Source organism: Zootermopsis nevadensis, unplaced genomic scaffold, assembly GCF_977971745.1.
Source record: "Zootermopsis nevadensis isolate Lab colony 2312 unplaced genomic scaffold, Znev_1.0 Znev_ptg000030l, whole genome shotgun sequence".
NCBI lineage: Eukaryota > Metazoa > Arthropoda > Insecta > Blattodea > Termopsidae > Zootermopsis > Zootermopsis nevadensis.
Window position 1 is genome coordinate 21,628,155 of NW_028259162.1, and position 20,219 is coordinate 21,648,373.

Genomic DNA, 20,219 nt, shown 5'->3' on the forward strand with positions numbered 1-20,219 from the left:
TAAACATAAGGAATACAATAAGGGTATATATAAACTAATTTTAGAGTCAAGCATGGACATTGTACTATACCATGCTGGGTTTATTTGTTTTTGTTCGTTGCTTCCCATGTCTTACTGAAGTGCATTTTTTATGCTGTTATTGGTGTTAATGGATGGTTCAATGTCAATTACGTGGGATTAAGGAAGAAGAGGTAAGTGGGGCTGTTGTTTAACTCACAGTTTGAGACAAACTATGGAATGTACATTGAATTGGCAACAACTCACTCCAATTTATTGTAGCAAAAACTTGCAGTTAGCGGAACCAGTCGTATGTGGTCACTTTGTGTATGTGAAGGATATAATGCAGAGTTTAGTGCAATTAAGTAAATGACCTTTGTGTAAAAACTTGTGTTAAACAGTGAGATTTCTTGCAGGCTCCTTTACGCAAATCCTTGAACCCCGTAGGCAGAAGAGTCGGATGCTCCTCATATCAAGTTAGGCATGTGAAGATTCAGTCTAAATACATAATCGACAGTCTACAGTCTAAGAACATTGCAAATAAAACTTTCCCAGATAGAAAAGAAATAAGGTGAATGAAAATGCCCAAAAATATGTAATGCAATTGTCAAAACATTTCAGATTAATCAATTGGAAATTGTTAAATATATCAAGAATAAATAACTACTGACATAAGAATTAACTTTGGTATGGTGAAGTATCTATCCAGTAAAGTAATGGAAACTTACTCAGTCTATTAGTGAATCTATACATTACCTATGTAGTCGTTCATCAGATGCTGAAACTTTCCCATGTGGACAAATAGTCGTAAAATCCTAATAGAAGAAGGAGACAAATAAAACGTCAATTATGGGTCAGTTTGTGGGTACATATGAAAAGGTGGTTTAGTTATAAATTTTAAAAAAAGTTCTTATAGCCACATTGAGCACAAAAGGCTCAGAAGTTGATCATGAGGAATTAGAATTTGTTTACATTCTGTAGATCCTTCATAGTGCAAGCCAAGAATAAGGAACATGTGTGAATATGATAATAAAATAAACCAGAATTATAATTGCATGCTTATTGCAGCTATTTACACAACAATTTTCAGTGTTAAATACTTGTTCATGTGAAGTAAATTTGTCAGTAGAGTAGAAGGAGTGAGATGAAAGATAATCTTTCATGATATGATATTATAAAAGCATTAAGCCAGGATTGAAAGATGGTGTCCTGGATTTTTGTCTCATATGGCTGCAGTGGCAGCACCAAATGAAGAAGATTAACTTTTTCATCAGCAGCTTTCAAGGAAACAACTCATACCTCACCCCACAGGTCACTCAGGCTGAAACAGTGGTATAAGTCGGTCTTAGTTGTGTATATTTATTTTACTGATCAGAGCTGCTGTGAACTGGATTTGCTTGGTCCGTCTTGATCAGACTAAGCCAGCAAGCCCAGAATATGCTGTTGTGATTTCTGTTTGGCTCCACTTCCCACATAGTTGTAGTAGGAACAATGGACATAGATTCTACTGCTTTCTGTAGGTGAAGGTTGTCTAAAACATTACCTGTAATGTAATTGTATATATCAGATATCGACTGAAAAGGTATAATGTGTGGTTGACTTTCCTCTTTTGTTGCAGTTATGGCTGAGAAGCAGCAGGATCAGAAAGATGCGACAAGACCTGAAGCGACTGTTACAGGTCCAACACATGCGGAGCATGATGCAGAACTAGATGCATTATTAAATAGTAAGAATGGAGTCGCAAACAGTTTGAGTGTGCTACTTTTTGCCAAGAATATGGAGTGTTAAAAGTATGACAGTTCAGTTGGCTTTGTGAGCTTATCTTTTATTTTGAAAATAATTTGTTTTTGTTGCCCGCTAAGTAACAAGCCGGGGTAGCTCAGTTAGTATAGTGACTGGCTATGGACTGGATGAACAGGTTTTGATCTTTGACAGAGTCAGTTGATTTTTCCTCTAGGCCCTGCGTTCAGACCGGCTCTAGGGCCCACCTAGCCTCCTACCCAACGGGAGCAAAGCGCAGCCGGAGCATGATGCTGACCACTCACCCCTATCTAGGGCCAAGGTTAAGAATGAGTAGGAGCTATACCTCCTCTCCCCCCAAGTGCCTACATGGCGTGTAGCAGGACAGCTTTACATTTCTTATGTTGAGCAACTTTAATTTGTTGTTTACCCACAGAACAAATTCAGTTGCTTGTTGTTTACTGTGTGAGTTGATCTTGATAATCCACTAAGGAGCCAAGGAACCTTATGTTCTATTTAATGCATTTCTTCCTTGCATACTGAACATGTGTAAGATTGTTTGGACCTCAGATGTATGAAAAAGCTCTTGGCAGTGATGTTTATGCCTTCCGTGATCGTACTGTTTTATCCTCATTGCAAGACAAATGGAATTTACTGTGTGCCGAACAATTTATGTATTTACCATTTTTTCTGTGGTGCTTCGTTTGAGAGAAGTTCTTTGTCTTTGCCTTGTTTTCAAAACACAAAATATTGATAATTTTCTAATGCTTGCCTTTCCAAGTAGAAAATTTTTTGTGCCTAACATTTTTTATGACTAACCATTGAGGGAAGCGGTAGAGTGGATGGACGGTCAGGTGTTATTTAAATGGATATGTATTACTGTGTGAAAAATAGTTAATTTTACTTTTATTTACTTCTCAACTACACACATGTGCATGAAAGAATTTGGTACGTGTGGGTTATCGGGACACATCGCTTTAAAATAGGTTAGGTTAGGTTAATGTGTGTGGATAAATGACTTGAAAGTTATTATATTTTATTTCAATAAATGTCAACTAACCTAACCTATTTTTAAAGCGATGTGTCCCGATAACCCACAAGTACCAAGAATTTTTAGCTTCCTTCTCAGTAATTTAAAATGCCTGAACAATTTTGATGGAGAGCTGGAGTTGATCATTCTCTATTTTGAGTTGAACTTTAAAACATTGTTTTTTAAAGCAACCTGAAAAGTCTCATTAGTTTGACTTAAATGGGTTAATTTCAGTGTTTTTATTATATTCGGCATTACCATATACCAACTACAAACTGATGCCAGATTTCACAGAAACCTGTTTTAAATAATTTATTACACGTGAAAGATTGCGTTTCAGTCTAAAAATGTAAGGGGTTTTTAAAAGAGATTTGCAAAGAGAAAATGATTGGGAACCACTGGTCTGGTGTTGACTTACTAATGGTGGTAATCTTCTTAAGGTGCCTTAGATGACTTCGATAAACCCCTGCCTAGCAAACCAGCGGACGGTACGACTGAGAAAACAATTAGTGGTGGCACAAACGACAACAGTGAGATTGCGGATGATGACGAGCTTTTGGGTACAAAATGGACAGATGAGTTTATCAAACAGGCAGCCATTCAGTTTGAGCAGAACGTGCAGTCTCTTTTGACACAGAGTAAGCAAACAGGTTAAAGTTTGACCTTTTCTATTTTAATTGTTACAATTTTTGCAGGTTTGATTGGTTAGTGACCTTTCAGGCAGTTTTTAAATTATTGTATTTCAAGTTTATGAATAACAGGAGTTAGTTGTTTATATTTGTGGTTGATTAAATTAATATTCGGCCATTTTCTGAAAATTCAGAATTGCTTAGTGAAAGGATCTCAGCTGTCTGTAGAAAAATGGCCATAATTGATGATATAGGGAATTGTATAAAGTATCGGGATTCTTTCTCTTTCCCTTTTTATTTATTTCGTCATTGCTTTGTTCACTTCTTAGATTTCCAGTGAAGAGAAGGCAAGGCTTGTTTATACTGTGCAAACTAAAAACATTAGCATGATTTTCTGACGATTCTTACTTAAACTCTGGTACAGTCAAGGTCATTATGTTCCTGAAAGAGCATTAGAGTAGTCAAGGTTGACCACTTTTCCCAACCATTTACCTTACCGCCTCTTCACTCGAAGACAGTCGTCGTCTTTTTGATTGGTATTAATTGGGGAACGTTCTTGCGTACTGGGGAAAATGTGCCTCATTGTATGTTTTAAAGTATAATTAAACTTCGATTTTGCAACAGCGAATCATAAATTGTCTTAACCAACGAGGACAGAATGAATTATGTAAAAAGAATTTTATGAACCAGTGGTTTTCTTTTTTGTATCTCACGTTAACTTATTTCAACCGTTTCAGTTTATCGGTTATCTAGATTGATATTTGTGATCAATGTTTTGGATAATGATTTTTTATTTATTGTGGTTCAGGTAGTGATTCCTCAGATACGCTAACACCCGAACAACTGGGGGCCAATTTCCAGAAAATTGCAGAAGCCACAGCGAAAGTAATAACTGATGAAGGTAGTAGTGATGGTGATGGGAGTGAATTTGCAGCAGCAATTTCACAAACGCTAAGAAATCTCTCAGAAGGGACAGAAAATCTGCAGGTAAGTAATATAAATATAACATACATGGATTCTGACTTCCCAAATTTGATTCGAGTTCTATCGTACAAGGATTGTATGATTTGAGGTTTTAACAGTGGTGAGTCTGAAGATTTCTGTCTTCTGGGTTGTTGCGCCGTGTAGTCTGGTAGATTTCCACCAACGTTTCAGAGGTCATACTGCCTCCGTCATCAGGGCGATGAGTATAAAGATTTCTGTCTCCTGGGTTGTTGCGCTGTGTAGTCTGGTAGATTTCCACCAACGTTTCAGAGGTTATACTGCCTCTGTCATCAGGGTTCTTGGAAGAAGAGGATGTGGGCGATACAAATGTGTAACTGTCTCCTCTATTTTGAAATGGACGTATGTATTTTGTTCCAAGTGTGGTCAGAGTACGTCATGTGCATATGTGACCCCGTGATTCCACGTGTTGCCTGGTCGGTGTAGGCCTCACTTGTTCTTTGTTTTGGTCTTGTGATTCTCTTTGGTGATTGTGCTACTTTTTTTCAGTCTCTTTTCTCCGAAGAGAACATTGCGAACATGTTCAGTGGCCTTGGTGTAGGAGAGACAACAGAAGGAGGGGATTTCCTCCCATTCATGCAACAGATGATGCAGTCGTTACTCTCAAAGGATATTCTTTATCCAGCACTTAAGGATATTGTCGATAAGGTATTGTGTTGAATGCAGTTACTGCTCGTATTTTCTTTGTGGGGAGCGTAAGCAAAGTAGTCTCGTTTAGCTATAAACTGGTATGTAATTTTGTTTTTTATGCATTTGTTGCATTATGTGCATGAAATGAATGCGTACGTGGCCGGTCACTTCTCTCTCCGCCCGTCTGTCCGCATGATTCTGCTCAAGAACGGCTGGATGGATTTGAATGAAATTTGGAATTGATGTTATCACACTGGGGACTACCCTAAAAGTATACTTTTTAATTTTCTACAGTTGGTGGTACCAACATGGCAGGTGAACAAACATGTGAGGTGGGATCATATATCTTGAAAGGAGAGGAACTGGCCATGGTTTACTAGAATGTTTTGTTCTGCCATTTCAGCGGAGGGACAGCTAAAGGCCTGTGATGATTAATACATTTGAAAAGAACTTTATTACGTCTGCATTAAACATTATTACTTATTAAATAGACATTACATGTTAGTATGATGTGTGTTGTACCAGGTATTATAGTCTTCCAGTTTCGTATTTTGGTTTTCAGAAGCGAGTGCCATTTGTTTCAGTACCCTGCATGGCTGGAAGAGAATCGATCAAAGCTCGAGCCTTCAGAGTTTGAAAGGTTCGGCAAGCAGAGAGAACTAATGGATCAGGTGTGTGTGGAACTGGAGAGGGAGTCTGAATCAGACAGCCAGGAGGAGAAGAAGAGGAGATTTGACACAATCCTTGATCTCATGCAGAAAGTAAGGTCTTAATCAATTACGACTAATATTATGTACACAGATACACTGATAGTTTCTTCTAGGCTATTACGGTGTGCCACCCTGTATGAAAGATGGCGAATTTCATGAGTAACTGAACGTCTCAAGGAGACCCCTTCGCGATGGAGCTATTTATTTAATGAGGATAAACGAGTGGGATGGCCTGTGATAACGTGAGGTTTGTATTTAGTTTTATGGAAACCGTAAGTTGATTGAAAAGTTATACGTAGACTTACCAGTAGACAAGTGGTATACGAGGGGCAGTCAGAAAGGTCCCGGAATTGTGGTATAGCACGGTAATGGTAGGACATATGGCAACGCTTACCTAATCACCTTTAAAGTAGGACCCTTGTGCACACAAACACTTGCTCCATCGATCCTGCCATTGTTGGAAGCACTGGCGGAAGGCTTCGTTTGGAATCTTCCGGAGTTTGGCTGTCGCATTCGATTTGATGTCCTCCGTGGTTGCGAAACTCGTCCCCTTGAGCCCCATTTTCAGAGTAGGGAATAGCCAGAAGTCACTCGGAGCGAGATCCGGAGAGTATGGTGGTTGGCTGATGACGGGAATGCTTTTCTCGGCGAGGAATTGCACAACCAGCGATGTGTGGCTCGGTGCGTTATCGTGATGCAGAAACCACTCACCCTACAACCTGTTGCGCCGATTCCTTCGCGCAACCTCCGCAACACTTGCACGTAGAAATGACCCGTAACAGTCTGTCCAGGCGGTACGAACTCATGGTGCACCACACCGTCGATGCCAAAGAATGCCATGAGCATTACTTTTTCCTTGGATCGGACGAGGCGTGATTTCTTTGGTCGGGGAGACGACGCCATGTGCCACTCGGATGACTGCATCTTCGTCTCCGGGTCGTAGGCGAACACCCACCAGTGACGATCTTTGTGAGAAATGTCGGATCCTGCGTACTTTTCTCAAACGGGAATTCTGGGAACTTTCTGACTGCCCTACGTATGACGTTAATATAAGACTCTTGCTGTACAGGGCGATGAAGATGGGCGCAAATGTATTACCGTGATGATATATTTTGAGATGCTGTTAAATCAGAAAATTGTTTCAGATGCAAGATTGTGGCCAGCCTCCGAAGGATCTGGTGGGGGATCTGGGATCCGTGGTGACGTTCGATGAACACGGCAACCCTTGCCTGCCCGGTCTTTCTCCAGGTGTGACTGACCCCTCCCAATGCTCAGTCATGTGACACAATGTCTCATTTGCCTTCTGTTTTTACTAGTGGCTGTGTTTGCCTAATGGTAACTAGTTTATGGGATTTATATAGTTTAAGAGCACGTTTGCGATGGCTTCCTAAAAGGTTGTAGGTGTGTTATGTAATGGATGTTATGCGTCTCTTTGTTACTTACTTTCTGAAACAAGAAATAAAATCAGGTTATCTGAGAAACAAAAGAGCACGTACTTGCTGGAGATAGGTCCAAGGGGAGAGGAATGTACGAGAGTGACTTTTCCAGTGTAAGACAAGCATTTGGAAAATTTTTGAGAATGAAGAACAAGAATTTTCTCTATTAGACGAAACTAGACAAATTTTTCACTGTCATCACGGTTTGTAACGCGAACTGTGTTTTCACAATGTACAAAATTGTAGCGCGTATATCCCTTTTGATGTAGATAATTTTTCGAAAATATTCATAAATTGGTATGTTTAAAAATTTTTGCTTTTGGGGTCGAGTCGTTTTCATCGTGTGGAAACGGCCGGTGCCGATTTCAGGCGCCTTTTAGTTGTACCTGTGAATGTCCACGCTGATTTCCATTTTCTTCAGTTACACGTTGGTTTTTGACCGTCATATTTTGAGTTGATATTCCAAGTTCTTTCACAAATTAATTGCATGCGTTCCCACATAGTATGTTGAGTTTTTTTCTAAGGAAATTACTTTTCTATTCTCTTTTGTGCCTTATCAAACACGTACTCCATTGCCTGTAGCAGGCTCAGGTAACTGATAAATCATAATGACAACAACAACAACAGTAATTCATTTTCTTTAAGAGTGTTTGCTAACAGCACAGAGCTTATGGTAGGCAGACACTTTTATACACACGCGCGCATTAAAATGGGGATGAAAAAAGTAATATAAATAATTAATGTAGGCAGTTTCCTGCTCGGAGAAAAGGTCCTCCGAGAAGACGATGTTTTTGCCAAAAATGTCCCAAGAGTCTGCTTATGTTTTAAGCGTCGATGGTGTGCGTAGTGGAGTGACTGTTTTTCCTCCATGTTTTGCCCGAAAATATGAATCTGGAAATAAATTATGATGACGTAGCTTCATTTAGCCAGGTTTCCATAGTGAATTAAATTGTAAACTTGAATATTTTTATCTCCCTCTTCTGTTCATACTAAGAACAAATCTTATTCTGATTTTCTTGATTCAGGGAGCCGTTAGTCGTCTCCGTTCACTTGAACGCACCGGACCAGATTAAATTCCTAATTTTGCCACAAGAGGTCTGAGGTACGTACTACGCCTTCACATCACATTTTAAATCTCGGTTTATTAACTGGGAGGTTTCCCTCTTGCGGTTATTGTACGTATTTAAGACGGGCAAGATTGCTCTGGTTATGGACCTTTCTTAATTTTAACCTTTTTCTCCAAAAACGTTGAAAATGTTGAATACGATCGCATTTCTTTTAATTTTAAATCTTGATTTGTTAAGTCGTAATATATGGTAACTAATTTAGTTACTTGTCTAAGTGATACTGTGCCAGTTGTTTGTTCACAGGGAGATTCTGTTTGTTTGATCTTAGTCGGGCGTTCAATAAAGTCCCTCGTTGCGTTGGATAAGCTTTTGTTTTTGGACTGTCTCCGTTTTGTTTTAAGTGGTTTTAAAGCTAATTATGAAATAGATATACTTTCATTTCTGTCTTATATACCCGCCCCTTGCTACTGGATGCCATCTTTTTTTGTGTCGTACGCTCTGCTTCAGAATCTTTCAGCCGTTGTTCTGTGGCACGCGGGTGGTTCGTTTCGGGTTTTGCCGGCTACTTTGGTCATAGAGGTGGGACTAAATCAGGGTGTATTATGGGTGTGTGAAGTAAAAGTTGGAAGGACCTTTGAAAGGATCGAAGGATGTGGTCAGAAGTTTGTCCTGCGCACATTCGACTCAAAATGAAGTAACCACTGCCCAATCTGGTGCTGGCGTGCTTTCCCTTTAACAGGACGCTGCTTACCACAGTCAAGTTGCTTTTCTATAGCGACTGCCCACTTCCTGGCAGCTTAGGGTGCCACCACCTCTTGGTCCCATTGTTCAGTTTTACTTTTGGGCGCTCTGGGGCTGGTGTCCACTCGCTAAGTTAGTGACGAGGAATGCTGGACGGTCTCGGCTGGAATCACCGGTGATTCAGATTAACTCATTATAATGGACCCCACAAAGTAGGTGTCCCCCCTCTACTACACGTGAAGATGAGAATAGATCCAGTCTTCAAAACATTGTATAACATAACATGATGGATAATGTTCAAAAACCCAGGCTAAAATTATGTCTTCCGCATGCAAGATAAGTGGTATAAATTTTAATTTCTGTGTCGTATATTCTTTGGTTAGGTCAACGCTAGAGTATGCCCCCCCCCCCTCCCCCTTCAGAGTAGCCTTACATTGATTGGTTCTAATGAAACGGAAAACATTCGAAGACAATTTGCCTGTTTGTTGGTATCATTTTCTTTACTTTGATGTTTTATGTGATTAAAGTTTCGTTTTGAAATGTTTAAGTTTTACCACATTTTATTCCAGATGTCTCAGCATTTTATTTATTTATTTTTTTATTAATATTCTCTGGGGGAAAATAAATAGCCATTCCATCTTGGACTCTGTTGGTATTCGTGTTCCTACAAGGCAGATAAAACAGGTTTCTGCTTTACTGAGAGCAGTGCGTTAATGCAGTCTTACCATTATTTCAAATGACATGTAGGTTTTTGGGAATTTTTAACAAAAACAATCGGCTTTGAGGATACTTTATTAATAAGCAGAAATGTTTCCATTGAATATGCTTGTTTAGTTCAGTTCTGGTTTAACTTGGTTGTATTTAATGTACTTATTTATTAGCATTTGTCTGTCATTTGAATTGTTAAAAGATGTAGTGTGATGGCAGCAATAATATTGTTACAAATTTTGTAGTATGGAAAAAAGATGTAGTGTGTGAAACACAATATCTTATTTATTCAATATTGAAAGATGTTTTAATTCCCCTGCTCCTGATCGTTTGACAACGCTGGGCTTGTACGTCGCCGTTCTTACTGGTGAGCCGCGCAGAAATAAATTGTTCTGATAGTTGCTCATATGTGGCGCCACGAGTTCCCCTGGGTCGACGTCAGCAATCGACTGTTCGCGACTCGCGCATGCATGAAGTTACAAAATGATGTGGCGTGCAAGAATTTGTGACATCATTGATCCTCAACTAATTGATAAATAATTGGTTACAGTGTGGGGGATATTCCTGTAGGCGCTCTATTCTTATACCGTTTCAGTGGTGGGAAAGGTTAGAAAGCACAAACAAGCATGTCTTTCGAGGAATGTTCTCGAAGTAATTTTTGTTATTTCGACGATTACATGGATGTTCCTTTGTAAGGAGTGATATTTTGCTATGTTCCGTAGCGCTTTCTAACGCCAAAAAGACATCACCATGAATAAGGCAACTACAGTATTTGCCGAAACAGGGGAAAGAAAATTTAATGTTCGACTCGGCTTATCACCGAAGGCCAAAAGTTCTTCATTTTACAAGCTCAAGATGGTAATTCTGAAGATGTAATGTTCGGTGTGTCGACAAACACTGCCATCTATTACCAGTGTATGTGAACTTGATATAACGTCGCTGCCATTCGTCCCCCGCGTTTACCCCTTCCCGGTTACCGGCCTAAGTCGCCGTACTCAGAGCGACCACTCCCACCTCGGTTTAGTGTTTGGGTAGATCGTGCCACGCGCGCTCCGTAACTATTCGATAAGTGTAGTGTTGTTGGTGATAATAACAATTCAATATATATCGCAAAACTACTTTCATGTGGTTACGTTGTGTCTCTTGGCACTGCTATTTTTTTGGAGCTGTCATGGTGATAAAAACGACTGCAATGCGTTTCTGGCTTGTGAAGTAAATAAAGGTAAATGAATTCTTTATTCACTGTAATGGAGGGAGTGGTCATACCTAGCTCACGCAGTAAGAAAGTTATTCTCTTCCTGCGTTCAAAAATATGAATCTCCTTCACCTACACTCATTTTCTTAACAGTAACAATGTTACACTTCACTTCAATCTTATCATATTGGCAAACATTCTGTTCAGCTTGAAATGTGGTAAACATTTGCTAATATCTGTCACGTATTCTTTACAAGAACATGATGATTAACCAATTCCTTAATTCTTAATAATTCATTACCTACGTGCAAAGAAAGACAAACACGTGCAGCAGACGCGGTGAAATGAGGTTTGGTCACTCCTAACATATATTGAACTATATATATTATCTCTTCCATGTAGTTTGGTAAAGTTTACTAACGTTTAGAGGTATTTTCTGCCTCTAGTATTATCGCCTTGACGATGGAGGCAGCAGGTACATCTGAAATACCGGTAAAGTTCTGATAGACAACACAGCGCAGAATTCCAGAAGACAAATTATCTAAATTTCCCTACGGTTGATAAACCAACAGTTTTTAACTGTCTATTATCCGCTGAGAATTAAAGAGTTTGGAAAACATTACACAGTACTGTACGTTTTATGACTTTTCTGAAAACATCGTATCGTATTTCTGTGACAAGTTGATTACAAAGTGTTTCAGAATTAATACTTTGCCACACATGAGGTAAATTACGTAGTTTTAAGCGTCTAATGCTGGAAGATCCGTGGATCGAAGACACGAGCTGCCTATGGTATCCACGCTCTTCCTGAGACCCTTCCTGCAAAATGTCACAACATAGTTATTACAAATTGAAGGGGTCCTCTTTTTCTTAATTTTATAATAGGTTTCTGTGTATTTCATTGTAAGAAATCTTCACCGATCATAATGTGGAATGTTCACTCCCATTCACCCAAGTTCCGGAGTCGAAACTTCCTGGATGCCTTTGTCCTCCCACAGTCACGTGATACAAATCCTGGGAACGTGTTTTTAGATTGCAATCTCTTCCTTCCTGTTTGTTGTCCTGACATTCGACCCAATGTAACGTATGTAGTGGACAAAGTGTCATTTAATCAGCAGTAAATAAAGCATTATCATAATCACATTGAAACTATTTCGAGCACAGTATAAACGCCGGCGGCTATAATAATATTCTTACGCGCCTGGTCCAGAACTACGTTGTTGTGGGGTCAGAAAAACCCTGGCATATGTTTGCTAGAGCCATCTAGTAGAGAATCTGGAGAAACACGGTTGAGAAATGGCCGCTGAATTTTGCTTACGAAACAGCCAAATAATATTTTATCGTTTATTTGTATGTTGCTGTAATTTTCATGACGTAGAAGTCAGAAATTAGAAGCAGATTCAAGTGCTACCATATTGAATTACAGAGAAATCGAACTAGACACAAACTCGCAGGTTGTAAGCGGAAACAATCAGCACTTGGGGCCTTGATTATCGATGTCTTTATTGAGTACAATGCAAACAGCGATGAAATAATAATAATTCTTTGTCCCAATGATTCGCCTCCTGGCACGGTATTGGAGGAGTCTCCTGCTGGTTTTTTTACGATTGTATCAGGCGAAAAGACCTAATTAATGAACTTCGTTCGCACTTTTAAAACCTGACTGGCATTTCTGTGCCCTCACCGTCCAGCTACAGCGGCCTTGTCTTAACACGTACAGCTCACGCGACGTTCCAGCAACTGGCAAGTGTTTTTGAACGTGCACGAACGTTCTGGAAGGCCGTGAAAAGAATTTTGGACGTCCGGTGGTCGATCATTTGTTTTCACTGTCAGCTGTTACAGAGCTGGAGTACACGTCATCAGAATAGAAGAGAACATTAGAATCCCGATAATTAGGACAGTCATTTGTGAATCTAGAAAATAATCAAGTGTAATACTGTGAAATAAATCCATATTATGTCTTTAAGGAACGGACCCACTGAGAAATAGTCGATTAGGTAGTAGAATTGTACCTCGCAACACACCCCCATGTAGCCTTATTCAACCCGATGGCACACCAGACGTGTCACAAATATCAATGCCAGTAATTTTAATTGTTAATGAGACTTTTAATTTGATTCTCAAAAGCCAGACGAACTTTTCATTTCAAAAATGCTTTATTTGTTGTTAGGCCGTGATGTAATTGAGGAAGGAGTTTCAAGTTCTGATTAGAACTCTTCAGATGTGACTCTCTTAGTGTTCTGTCTGACGACAGGTCCATATGAACAGGATCCTTCCATCCTTTTCTCGGACTGGGACCTGTTCATATACGTTCTTGGCAGATGATCCAGAAGTGGTTTGCCATTGCCTTCTTCTGTGTGTGAATGGAGTAATTGTTGGGATGCCACGGAGGAAAACTCAGTGTTGCCTAGACCACGGCCTTGCCCAACACAAGTTATAAATTCGGGCACCGCCGGGAATCGAACCCGACACCCCAGGATTACAAGGCCAGCGTTCTAACCGCTAGACCACCTCATCTTATTATTATTTAGTGTTCTGTCTGACGACAGGTCCATATGAACAGGATCCTTCCATCCTTTTCTCGGACTGGGACCTGTTCATATACGTTCTTGGCAGATGATCCAGAAGTGGTTTGCCATTGCCTTCTTCTGTGTGTGAATGGAGTAATTGTTGGGATGCCACGGAGGAAAACTCCGTGTTGCCTAGACCACGGCCTTGCCCAACACAAGTTATAAATTCGGGCACCGCCGGGAATCGAACCCGAGACCCCAGGATTACAAGGCCAGCGTTCTAACCGCTAGACCACCGTGGTTGCATTTGGTGCTACTGAGGACAAAATCTCCATCCGCACATCACCTTCTATCTCATCTCCCGTCCACGTCAGAGTTCTGCCCCTTTGATTCGTCTGTGTTATTTATCGCTTTTAATGTATACCCGGGCTTTGAAGTTGTAACAAAAAAATATTAAAATGCTGGTGGTTTTGAAAGTACTGAGCTCGTTACATCTCGTCACACTCCAGTAAACAAGCAAACGTTGATTTAGGCTTCGTCAATAAAAATGCAGATACGCTACGTTGATCTTATAATTGAAGAGTGTTTGCCGAGCGTGGTCTGTGTACGTGCTGTCAGGGAAAACAAGTTAAATGTTGTGAGTTCAAACATTTTCTCCTTAAAATGCAGCCATTTTGATGCTTCTGGAAGAAGGTCCCCCCATTACGAGACGTAGAACCACAGCCCCTCGTGATGCAGAACGAATTATTTTAAAAAATAATGATCGCGCATTCACAATTACTTTTCAAAGTAGACAAGAAACACGGAGCAAGTGTTTAATTACGCTCTGTTCCGTGCGATATGCTAGCGATACAGAACGTCGAGGCAACTTCTACAGACTTGGATTGGGTATTTGTTGGCTTATTTGGTTAGTGTGTTCTGGCCTAGGGCGCTCTTTGGACGAGATACGCGTTTTGGCTCTCCTGTGTGGACCTTCCTTCTAAGGCCGTCCCACTAATTTCTGCATAGCAACGGTTGCTAGGCTGGACGATTCCTCTAAGTGTCCCCACCATCTTCATTTATAACTGATTTCCATGTAAGATCTCGTAAGATTATTCATCGCTTCGTTAATTTGAATCCCGAAGTGGCTGCCATTTTGGAGGACTTTAGACGATCTGTCCGCTCAGCAGAATGCACGTGACCGATAATTAACACGAGACATTAGGTAAAACAATTGAAGCAAGTCAGGCGTGCAGGTGTTTCGGCGTCATTGATGACGTTTCGCAGGAAAAGTGAGTCATAACTAGTTCGCTGAGCCTAGCCAAGGCTGAGTGTTGTGCAAAGTCGTCGTTGATTTACCATACTAAAACATTCATCAATAATAATAATAATATGAACACATCCAGAAGTCAGGATAACCGAATAACTATTTTGTGGAACCAACAAATCAGAACAGATAGAACCATCACAAATAATAAACCAGTCACTCAGAAAATATTTGGCCAACATTCCAGGCGAACACGACATCAGGAAACTTCAGAAAACTGAAATTTTAGGATCTTAATACATCATTTCGAAAGACGATGTCGTAAAATTTGTAGTCATCCCTCACGCGAAATCTGTACAATGAGTGTAACACGTATTAAAAACAAAATGTATTTCGGAAATAGCTCCTGCATTATGTACATCAGGGGCAAGGTTTGGAGATTGTTTGTAGTTTGAATTCGTGGCGAGCCTCTGGTATCTGCGCCCTTCCATTTGTGTTCCTCGGTTCGTTTCTTATGCATTTGGCTGATATATTTAATTCACTTAACTAACTAACCAAAGCCCTCCACCGGACCCTGTCCTGGGCCAACAAAATCCAGTCTCCTCCAACTCCTATCTCCCATAGATCCCGCCTGAGATTATCCTCCCATCTACGTCTAGATCTCCCCAGAGGTCTCTTCCCCTCAGGCTTCCCAAATAGTGGACCCAACCAACCAGATGGCTTAGCGAACACAAAGGTTCATCACCGAATTAACCAAAGCCCTCCACCGGACCCTGTCCTGGGCCAACAAAATCCAGTCTTCTTCAACTCCTATCTCCCATAGATCCCGCCTGAGATTATCCTCCCATCTACGTCTAGGTCTCCCCAGCGGTCTCTTTCCATCAGGCTTCCCGGTGCACACCTCTTGTCCCATCCATGCGCGCTACATGTCCCGCCCATCTCACTCTTCTCGACTTAATCACCCTGACAATATTAGGGGAGGAGTACAGATTTTTAAGCTCGTCATTATGCAGTTTTCTCCACGCCCCATCGTCTTTTCTCCTAGGCCCAAATATCCTCCTCAAACACCTGCAATCTGTGTTCCTGCCTCTGAGTAAGAGACCATCTCTCGCACCCACACAAAACAACAGGCAGAATTATTGTTTTATATACTTTAATCTTCGGGTGTGACCTTCTGTGTTTGATACAGCGATCTCACTATTCTCCACCCCGCCCTCTTTGTTAAACTAAGGAAACCCAAGATTCTTATCACTTCCTCGAAATCTCAGTTACGATGCGTTTTTGTTTCACCCGGTTGGTTTCCGAAAGTCTGGGACTCGAATCGATTTCTCTTTTCGGGCGGAAAATAAAACCCAAGTGTCTCTTCGAGGGGCCAGTAATCTTCAGTGCTCTCTACCATCTATTAAGAGAACACTTTTAGAACCATTAATGTTTCTCCGACTTTTTAAAAACAAACTTTAAGGGAAAACAGTCCCGAATCAAACTGTTTGTGACGTCAGTCGACCCACTCCGCGCTGATTTAGCTCCGTGGACTCCAGACAACCAATGTTAAGGACAATTGTCCATTTAAGTGATGGACCATAATTGGGGCGAACGGTGGATGGATATTCACAGATGTTTCACCTGACACGACAGGGGTCAGACACTTCCACTGCGTTATTATTAATGGGCAGATGACCATTGAGCCTTGCAGCGGACTCTGCCTGGAGCTGAGTCTCCAGATATTTTAAGCTTGTTCACTCATGGTTTCTTACTTTGGTCCTCTTTCCTTCACTTACTCAGTTCAGTGAACGCGTATAAAATTAATGTTATTCCTGTGTACGGGCTCAGAGAACTCGTGCAGACGAAATCACTTCATTATAATCTTCGGAACTTGTCGCAGATAGGAGATCAAAGGGTGATCGGTTTAGCCAAGGGGTGAATTTGTGGGGGTTAGACCATTGCTTTTGGTGGCGCGAGAGGGAAACTTTCGAAGTGGCCGTATTCTGATTGTGAGAGCCGCTGTAATATGAGACGCTTCGCTGCGTAAATCTCGATAGAAACTTTATTCGCCAGGAACAGGGCCGGAATTAAACAGATAAGTTGCCGTGGAACTGTTTCTAGCTGCTTCTTGACGGTTTCCGCCGACATAAAGTCCTGGACCGTGAGCTCAGATCGTACTGAGGATCAAGAGAGAGGCAGCGAACAGTACTGATTGATTGTCTCTGATGAAAGCTTCCTCAACTCCACGGGGGCCTTGTGTCGAAGAAGGGAGTCTGGAGGGACTAAGGAAAACAACGAAAAACTTCAGTCAAAACATCTGATTCGAGAACATTTCACGTGACTTCCGGAATACTGAGCCGGATTGCTAATCACTCATCCGGTAAGTTCATAATTGCGAAAACCTTATGAAGTGGAGTTCATGTTACGCGGAGTTTTGAAGTTGATTCCGTAATTGTCTCTCATTGGCCGATGTTCCTTCGTAGATATTCAATCTGACCGTAGTTCATTTGAAACAAATGTGTGAACGTGGTTTGGTGTAGAATGACGTCTGTAACGAAAATACGACACGCTACGGCGTACTAAAAAAGAAATTACTGTGCCGACATTTGGTGCATGTCCTGGTTAGTAAATGAAATAATGACGAGAAGATTGCGCAATTCCTAAGGCAGAGGTTCCCAAAGTGTGGGGCCCGTTCCCCTCGTGGGGGTGTTGTTTGTATGAAAAACTTTTTTTTAAACGAAATACGGAGAAACATTTTTAAGATCCTACCCTTGATTAAGGCAGTTCAGCAGTGGCTGCCATCAGAACAGAGTATCGTTCTACGATGAACCTGGAAAACGACCTTAGAGCGGCCATTTCAAAACTCCAACCTCGGTACGATAAGTTACGTTCACAGAAGCGACCACATCCAACCCACTAAAGCGTATATTTTATTACAGTTTTTTAAATTAAATTCATTGAATAATATGTACTAAATTATAAAAAAATGTGTACTCGTAGCTAAATTTTATGTCAAATCTGGTTGCTTGCAATTGTTCTGGAAGGGGGTCGTGAGATTTATGAAATGTTTTAAGGGCCAAAAGGAACGCTTAAATTTCAGAATAAAATTCAGTGACAAACTTTTGTAGCGAATTAAATATAGGACCCTGCTGTCTTATTTCTTCCGGTTAGATAGTAAGCGTGGTATGGTGTGGGGTTTAAGATGATTCCTGATTACAGGCTTGCTGAGGGATGACGAATCGACGACGAGGGATTGGCTGATTGAGGGGCAGAATAATGACGTGCTGTGGGGTCCCGGGTCGGTCGTTGCGGTTTTCTGATGCGAATAAAATACACGGAAGGTCGGTCGCTGAAAATGGTTTTGCTGTTCACTACGCTTTGGCGATAACGCGTTGCACAGATAACACAGTCCCTCTGGAGGGGCTGTAGTATTCAGGGCCATGCGCAGATTTTGCTGCTGTAGTCAAATAGTAGCAGAGATTAATTCGTGCCTTCGCGGCCTGACTACGGAAACTCGTGACAATTACGATGATTCACGATTTCACACTCGGAATGTTGGGTCCGGATGCTGTACAGTTTATGTTTAGATCTGAATTCGCGACCGTCTGCACAGTGTTCTATAAATTCTGACTCTCAGTTTCGAAATTCAACTCAGAATAATCTGTTTCTTTGACTGAGGTACGCGACTTCGTCCCTATTTGCTACTGAGGTGAAGTTCCAGAACCTTCGAGAATATTCTAGAAACCTCATCACCTGGGGCGGAAACAGCTCTCCCGACCTTACGGAAATTTATATTTCCCTTCTACGCCTCTGTTCGTATCGTCTGACTGCCTTAGGAACATCCGTGACTTGTATCGGTATTCGAACCCGTATACTATTGATATATGGCGTCTTATCTTTGTTGAGAAACGTAAAGAACCAGTGGTATTCAACCTTTTTTGTTCGCGTACCCCCAGATATAATTTCTCGTACACCCAAAGTTTTTGGTGTATAATTCAAGTTATACATAGTATTTAATCTACATCTAAAATAAATTAAATAAATTACATTACTGATTATTCAGTGTTTATCATAAAATAATATTATTTTTTTTAAATTTCACGTACCCCCTAAGATGTCTTCGCGTACCCCAGGTTGAATACCACTGCTGTCAAAGATCCATCACAACAATCTTCTGAACAGTTGCATATTAATTACTTTCCTCGACATATTGTCGTCCTGTGCCGGACATCCTCGCCTTTGTTGGTGCCTGGATGACGAAGGACCTACACAGCACAATGAGAATGCTTCTCCTCCATTTAAGAGGGTTATTAATTATTAAACTCGTACAAGCTGTTGCTTTTGAAAAGCGTAGACTCGTTCCGTTACGACGTTTTGTTTTCTTGAAGAGATTGTAGATCTCTGAAGTCTTCCCGTCTCGATGTATTCACCGCAGATGCATTTGTTTCGCGCGTCTGTCCAAACACTAAAACCAATTATTCAAGTGAATACACAAAAGCTTCTTTTGTATACTTTCCTCATGTTCATGTATCATCATTAGCACAGAGAATGGAATGCTAACCGAGATGATTCTGAATTGACTGAGAGGAGAAATGTATTTTCTCTTTAATATCGATTACTTCGGTTTTAAAGGTTAATCATGTTACTCTTGTACGTTTCCCTCCCTCAGTTACTGACAGTAAATTATGTTATAATGCTACCTTCCACGTCAATGATACCAAGGCAGTTTTATAAAAATATATTGGCGGACAGATTACATTTCGAGGACGTCTCGCATGAAGTCACGTGGCTTAAAGGAGAGAATATTTCTCGATATTGCCGAAATTCAATTTTGTATCATTTGGGAAGGAAAACACAGCGAGATGGGACAAGGGATTTGTTGGATATTATAAGATTTCTGGTAAAAATCTGGCGAAGAAGGTTTGAAGTTCTTACCGCACGAATTTTCCCGGAAATTCATCCCATACCGACAGAGCTCGCTTCACCGCGTTGTTATTAATATTATATAACATGTGCGTGGAAAGGTTGTTCAGTGGAAGTCATCCGAAAACACTGAATAAGCCACAGAGGGTCTCGGGTTCGATTCCCGGCGGTGCCCGAATTTATAACTTGTGTTGGGCAAGGCCGTGGTCTAGGAAACACGGAGTTTTCCTCCGGGGGCTTCCCCGGTTTCTCCGTGGCATCCCAACAATTACTCCATTCACACACAGAAGAAGGCAATGGCAAACTACTTCTGGATCATCTGCCAAGAACGTATATGAACAGGTCCCAGTCCGAGAAAAGGTTGGAAGGATCCTGTTCATATGGACCTGTCGTCAGACAGAACACTAAATAATAATAAGATGAGGTGGTCTAGCGGTTAGAACGCTGGCCTTGTAATCCTGGGGTCTCGGGTTCGATTCCCGGCGGTGCCCGAATTTATAACTTGTGTTGGGCAAGGCCGTGGTCTAGGCAACACGGAGTTTTCCTCCGTGGCATCCCAACAATTACTCCATTCACACACAGAAGAAGGCAATGGCAAACCACTTCTGGATCATCTGCCAAGAACGTATATGAACAGGTCCCAGTCCGAGAAAAGGATGGAAGGATCCTGTTC

The 20,219-nt window shown here is 41.0% G+C and overlaps 2 protein-coding genes across 5 annotated transcripts in view; both read left to right on the forward strand.

The window, feature by feature from the left end:
• The first annotated feature begins 35 nt into the window (after positions 1 to 35).
• Positions 36 to 9,991, forward strand: Pex19 (peroxisomal biogenesis factor 19). 4 transcript variants are annotated; one of them, XM_022077459.2, is made up of 7 exons: positions 36 to 191; positions 1,616 to 1,723; positions 3,208 to 3,405; positions 4,205 to 4,383; positions 4,888 to 5,046; positions 5,613 to 5,789; positions 6,884 to 9,991. In XM_022077459.2, the coding sequence occupies exons 2-7, from the start codon at positions 1,618 to 1,620 to the stop codon at positions 7,019 to 7,021; spliced, it is 957 nt and encodes a 318-aa protein (XP_021933151.2). In that variant the 5' UTR covers positions 36 to 191; positions 1,616 to 1,617; the 3' UTR covers positions 7,022 to 9,991. The 4 variants fall into 4 exon arrangements, 3 of the variants coding, with proteins under 3 accessions (XP_021933151.2, XP_021933152.2, XP_087214709.1); XM_022077460.2 differs by lacking the exon at positions 36 to 191 and adding an exon at positions 312 to 568; XM_087358583.1 differs by lacking the exon at positions 36 to 191 and adding an exon at positions 454 to 478.
• A 508-nt stretch (positions 9,992 to 10,499) lies between these two features.
• Syt7 (Synaptotagmin 7) overlaps positions 10,500 to 20,219 on the forward strand; it is a 128,135-nt gene continuing 118,415 nt past the window's right edge. The window contains exon 1 of the mRNA XM_087358578.1: positions 10,500 to 10,912. The gene's annotated coding sequence lies outside the window, so the exon portion shown is untranslated. The remainder of the gene's footprint in view (positions 10,913 to 20,219) is intronic.

Bases quoted from the DNA above. Each gene is read 5' to 3' on its own strand.
- Pex19 (XM_022077459.2), top strand. From the start codon at position 1,618: ATGGCTGAGAAGCAGCAGGATCAGAAAGATGCGACAAGACCTGAAGCG. The intron at 5,047-5,612 runs GTATTGTGTTGA...CATTTGTTTCAG, and splicing joins TTAAGGATATTGTCGATAAG to TACCCTGCATGGCTGGAAGA. The intron at 5,790-6,883 runs GTAAGGTCTTAA...AAATTGTTTCAG, and splicing joins TCCTTGATCTCATGCAGAAA to ATGCAAGATTGTGGCCAGCC.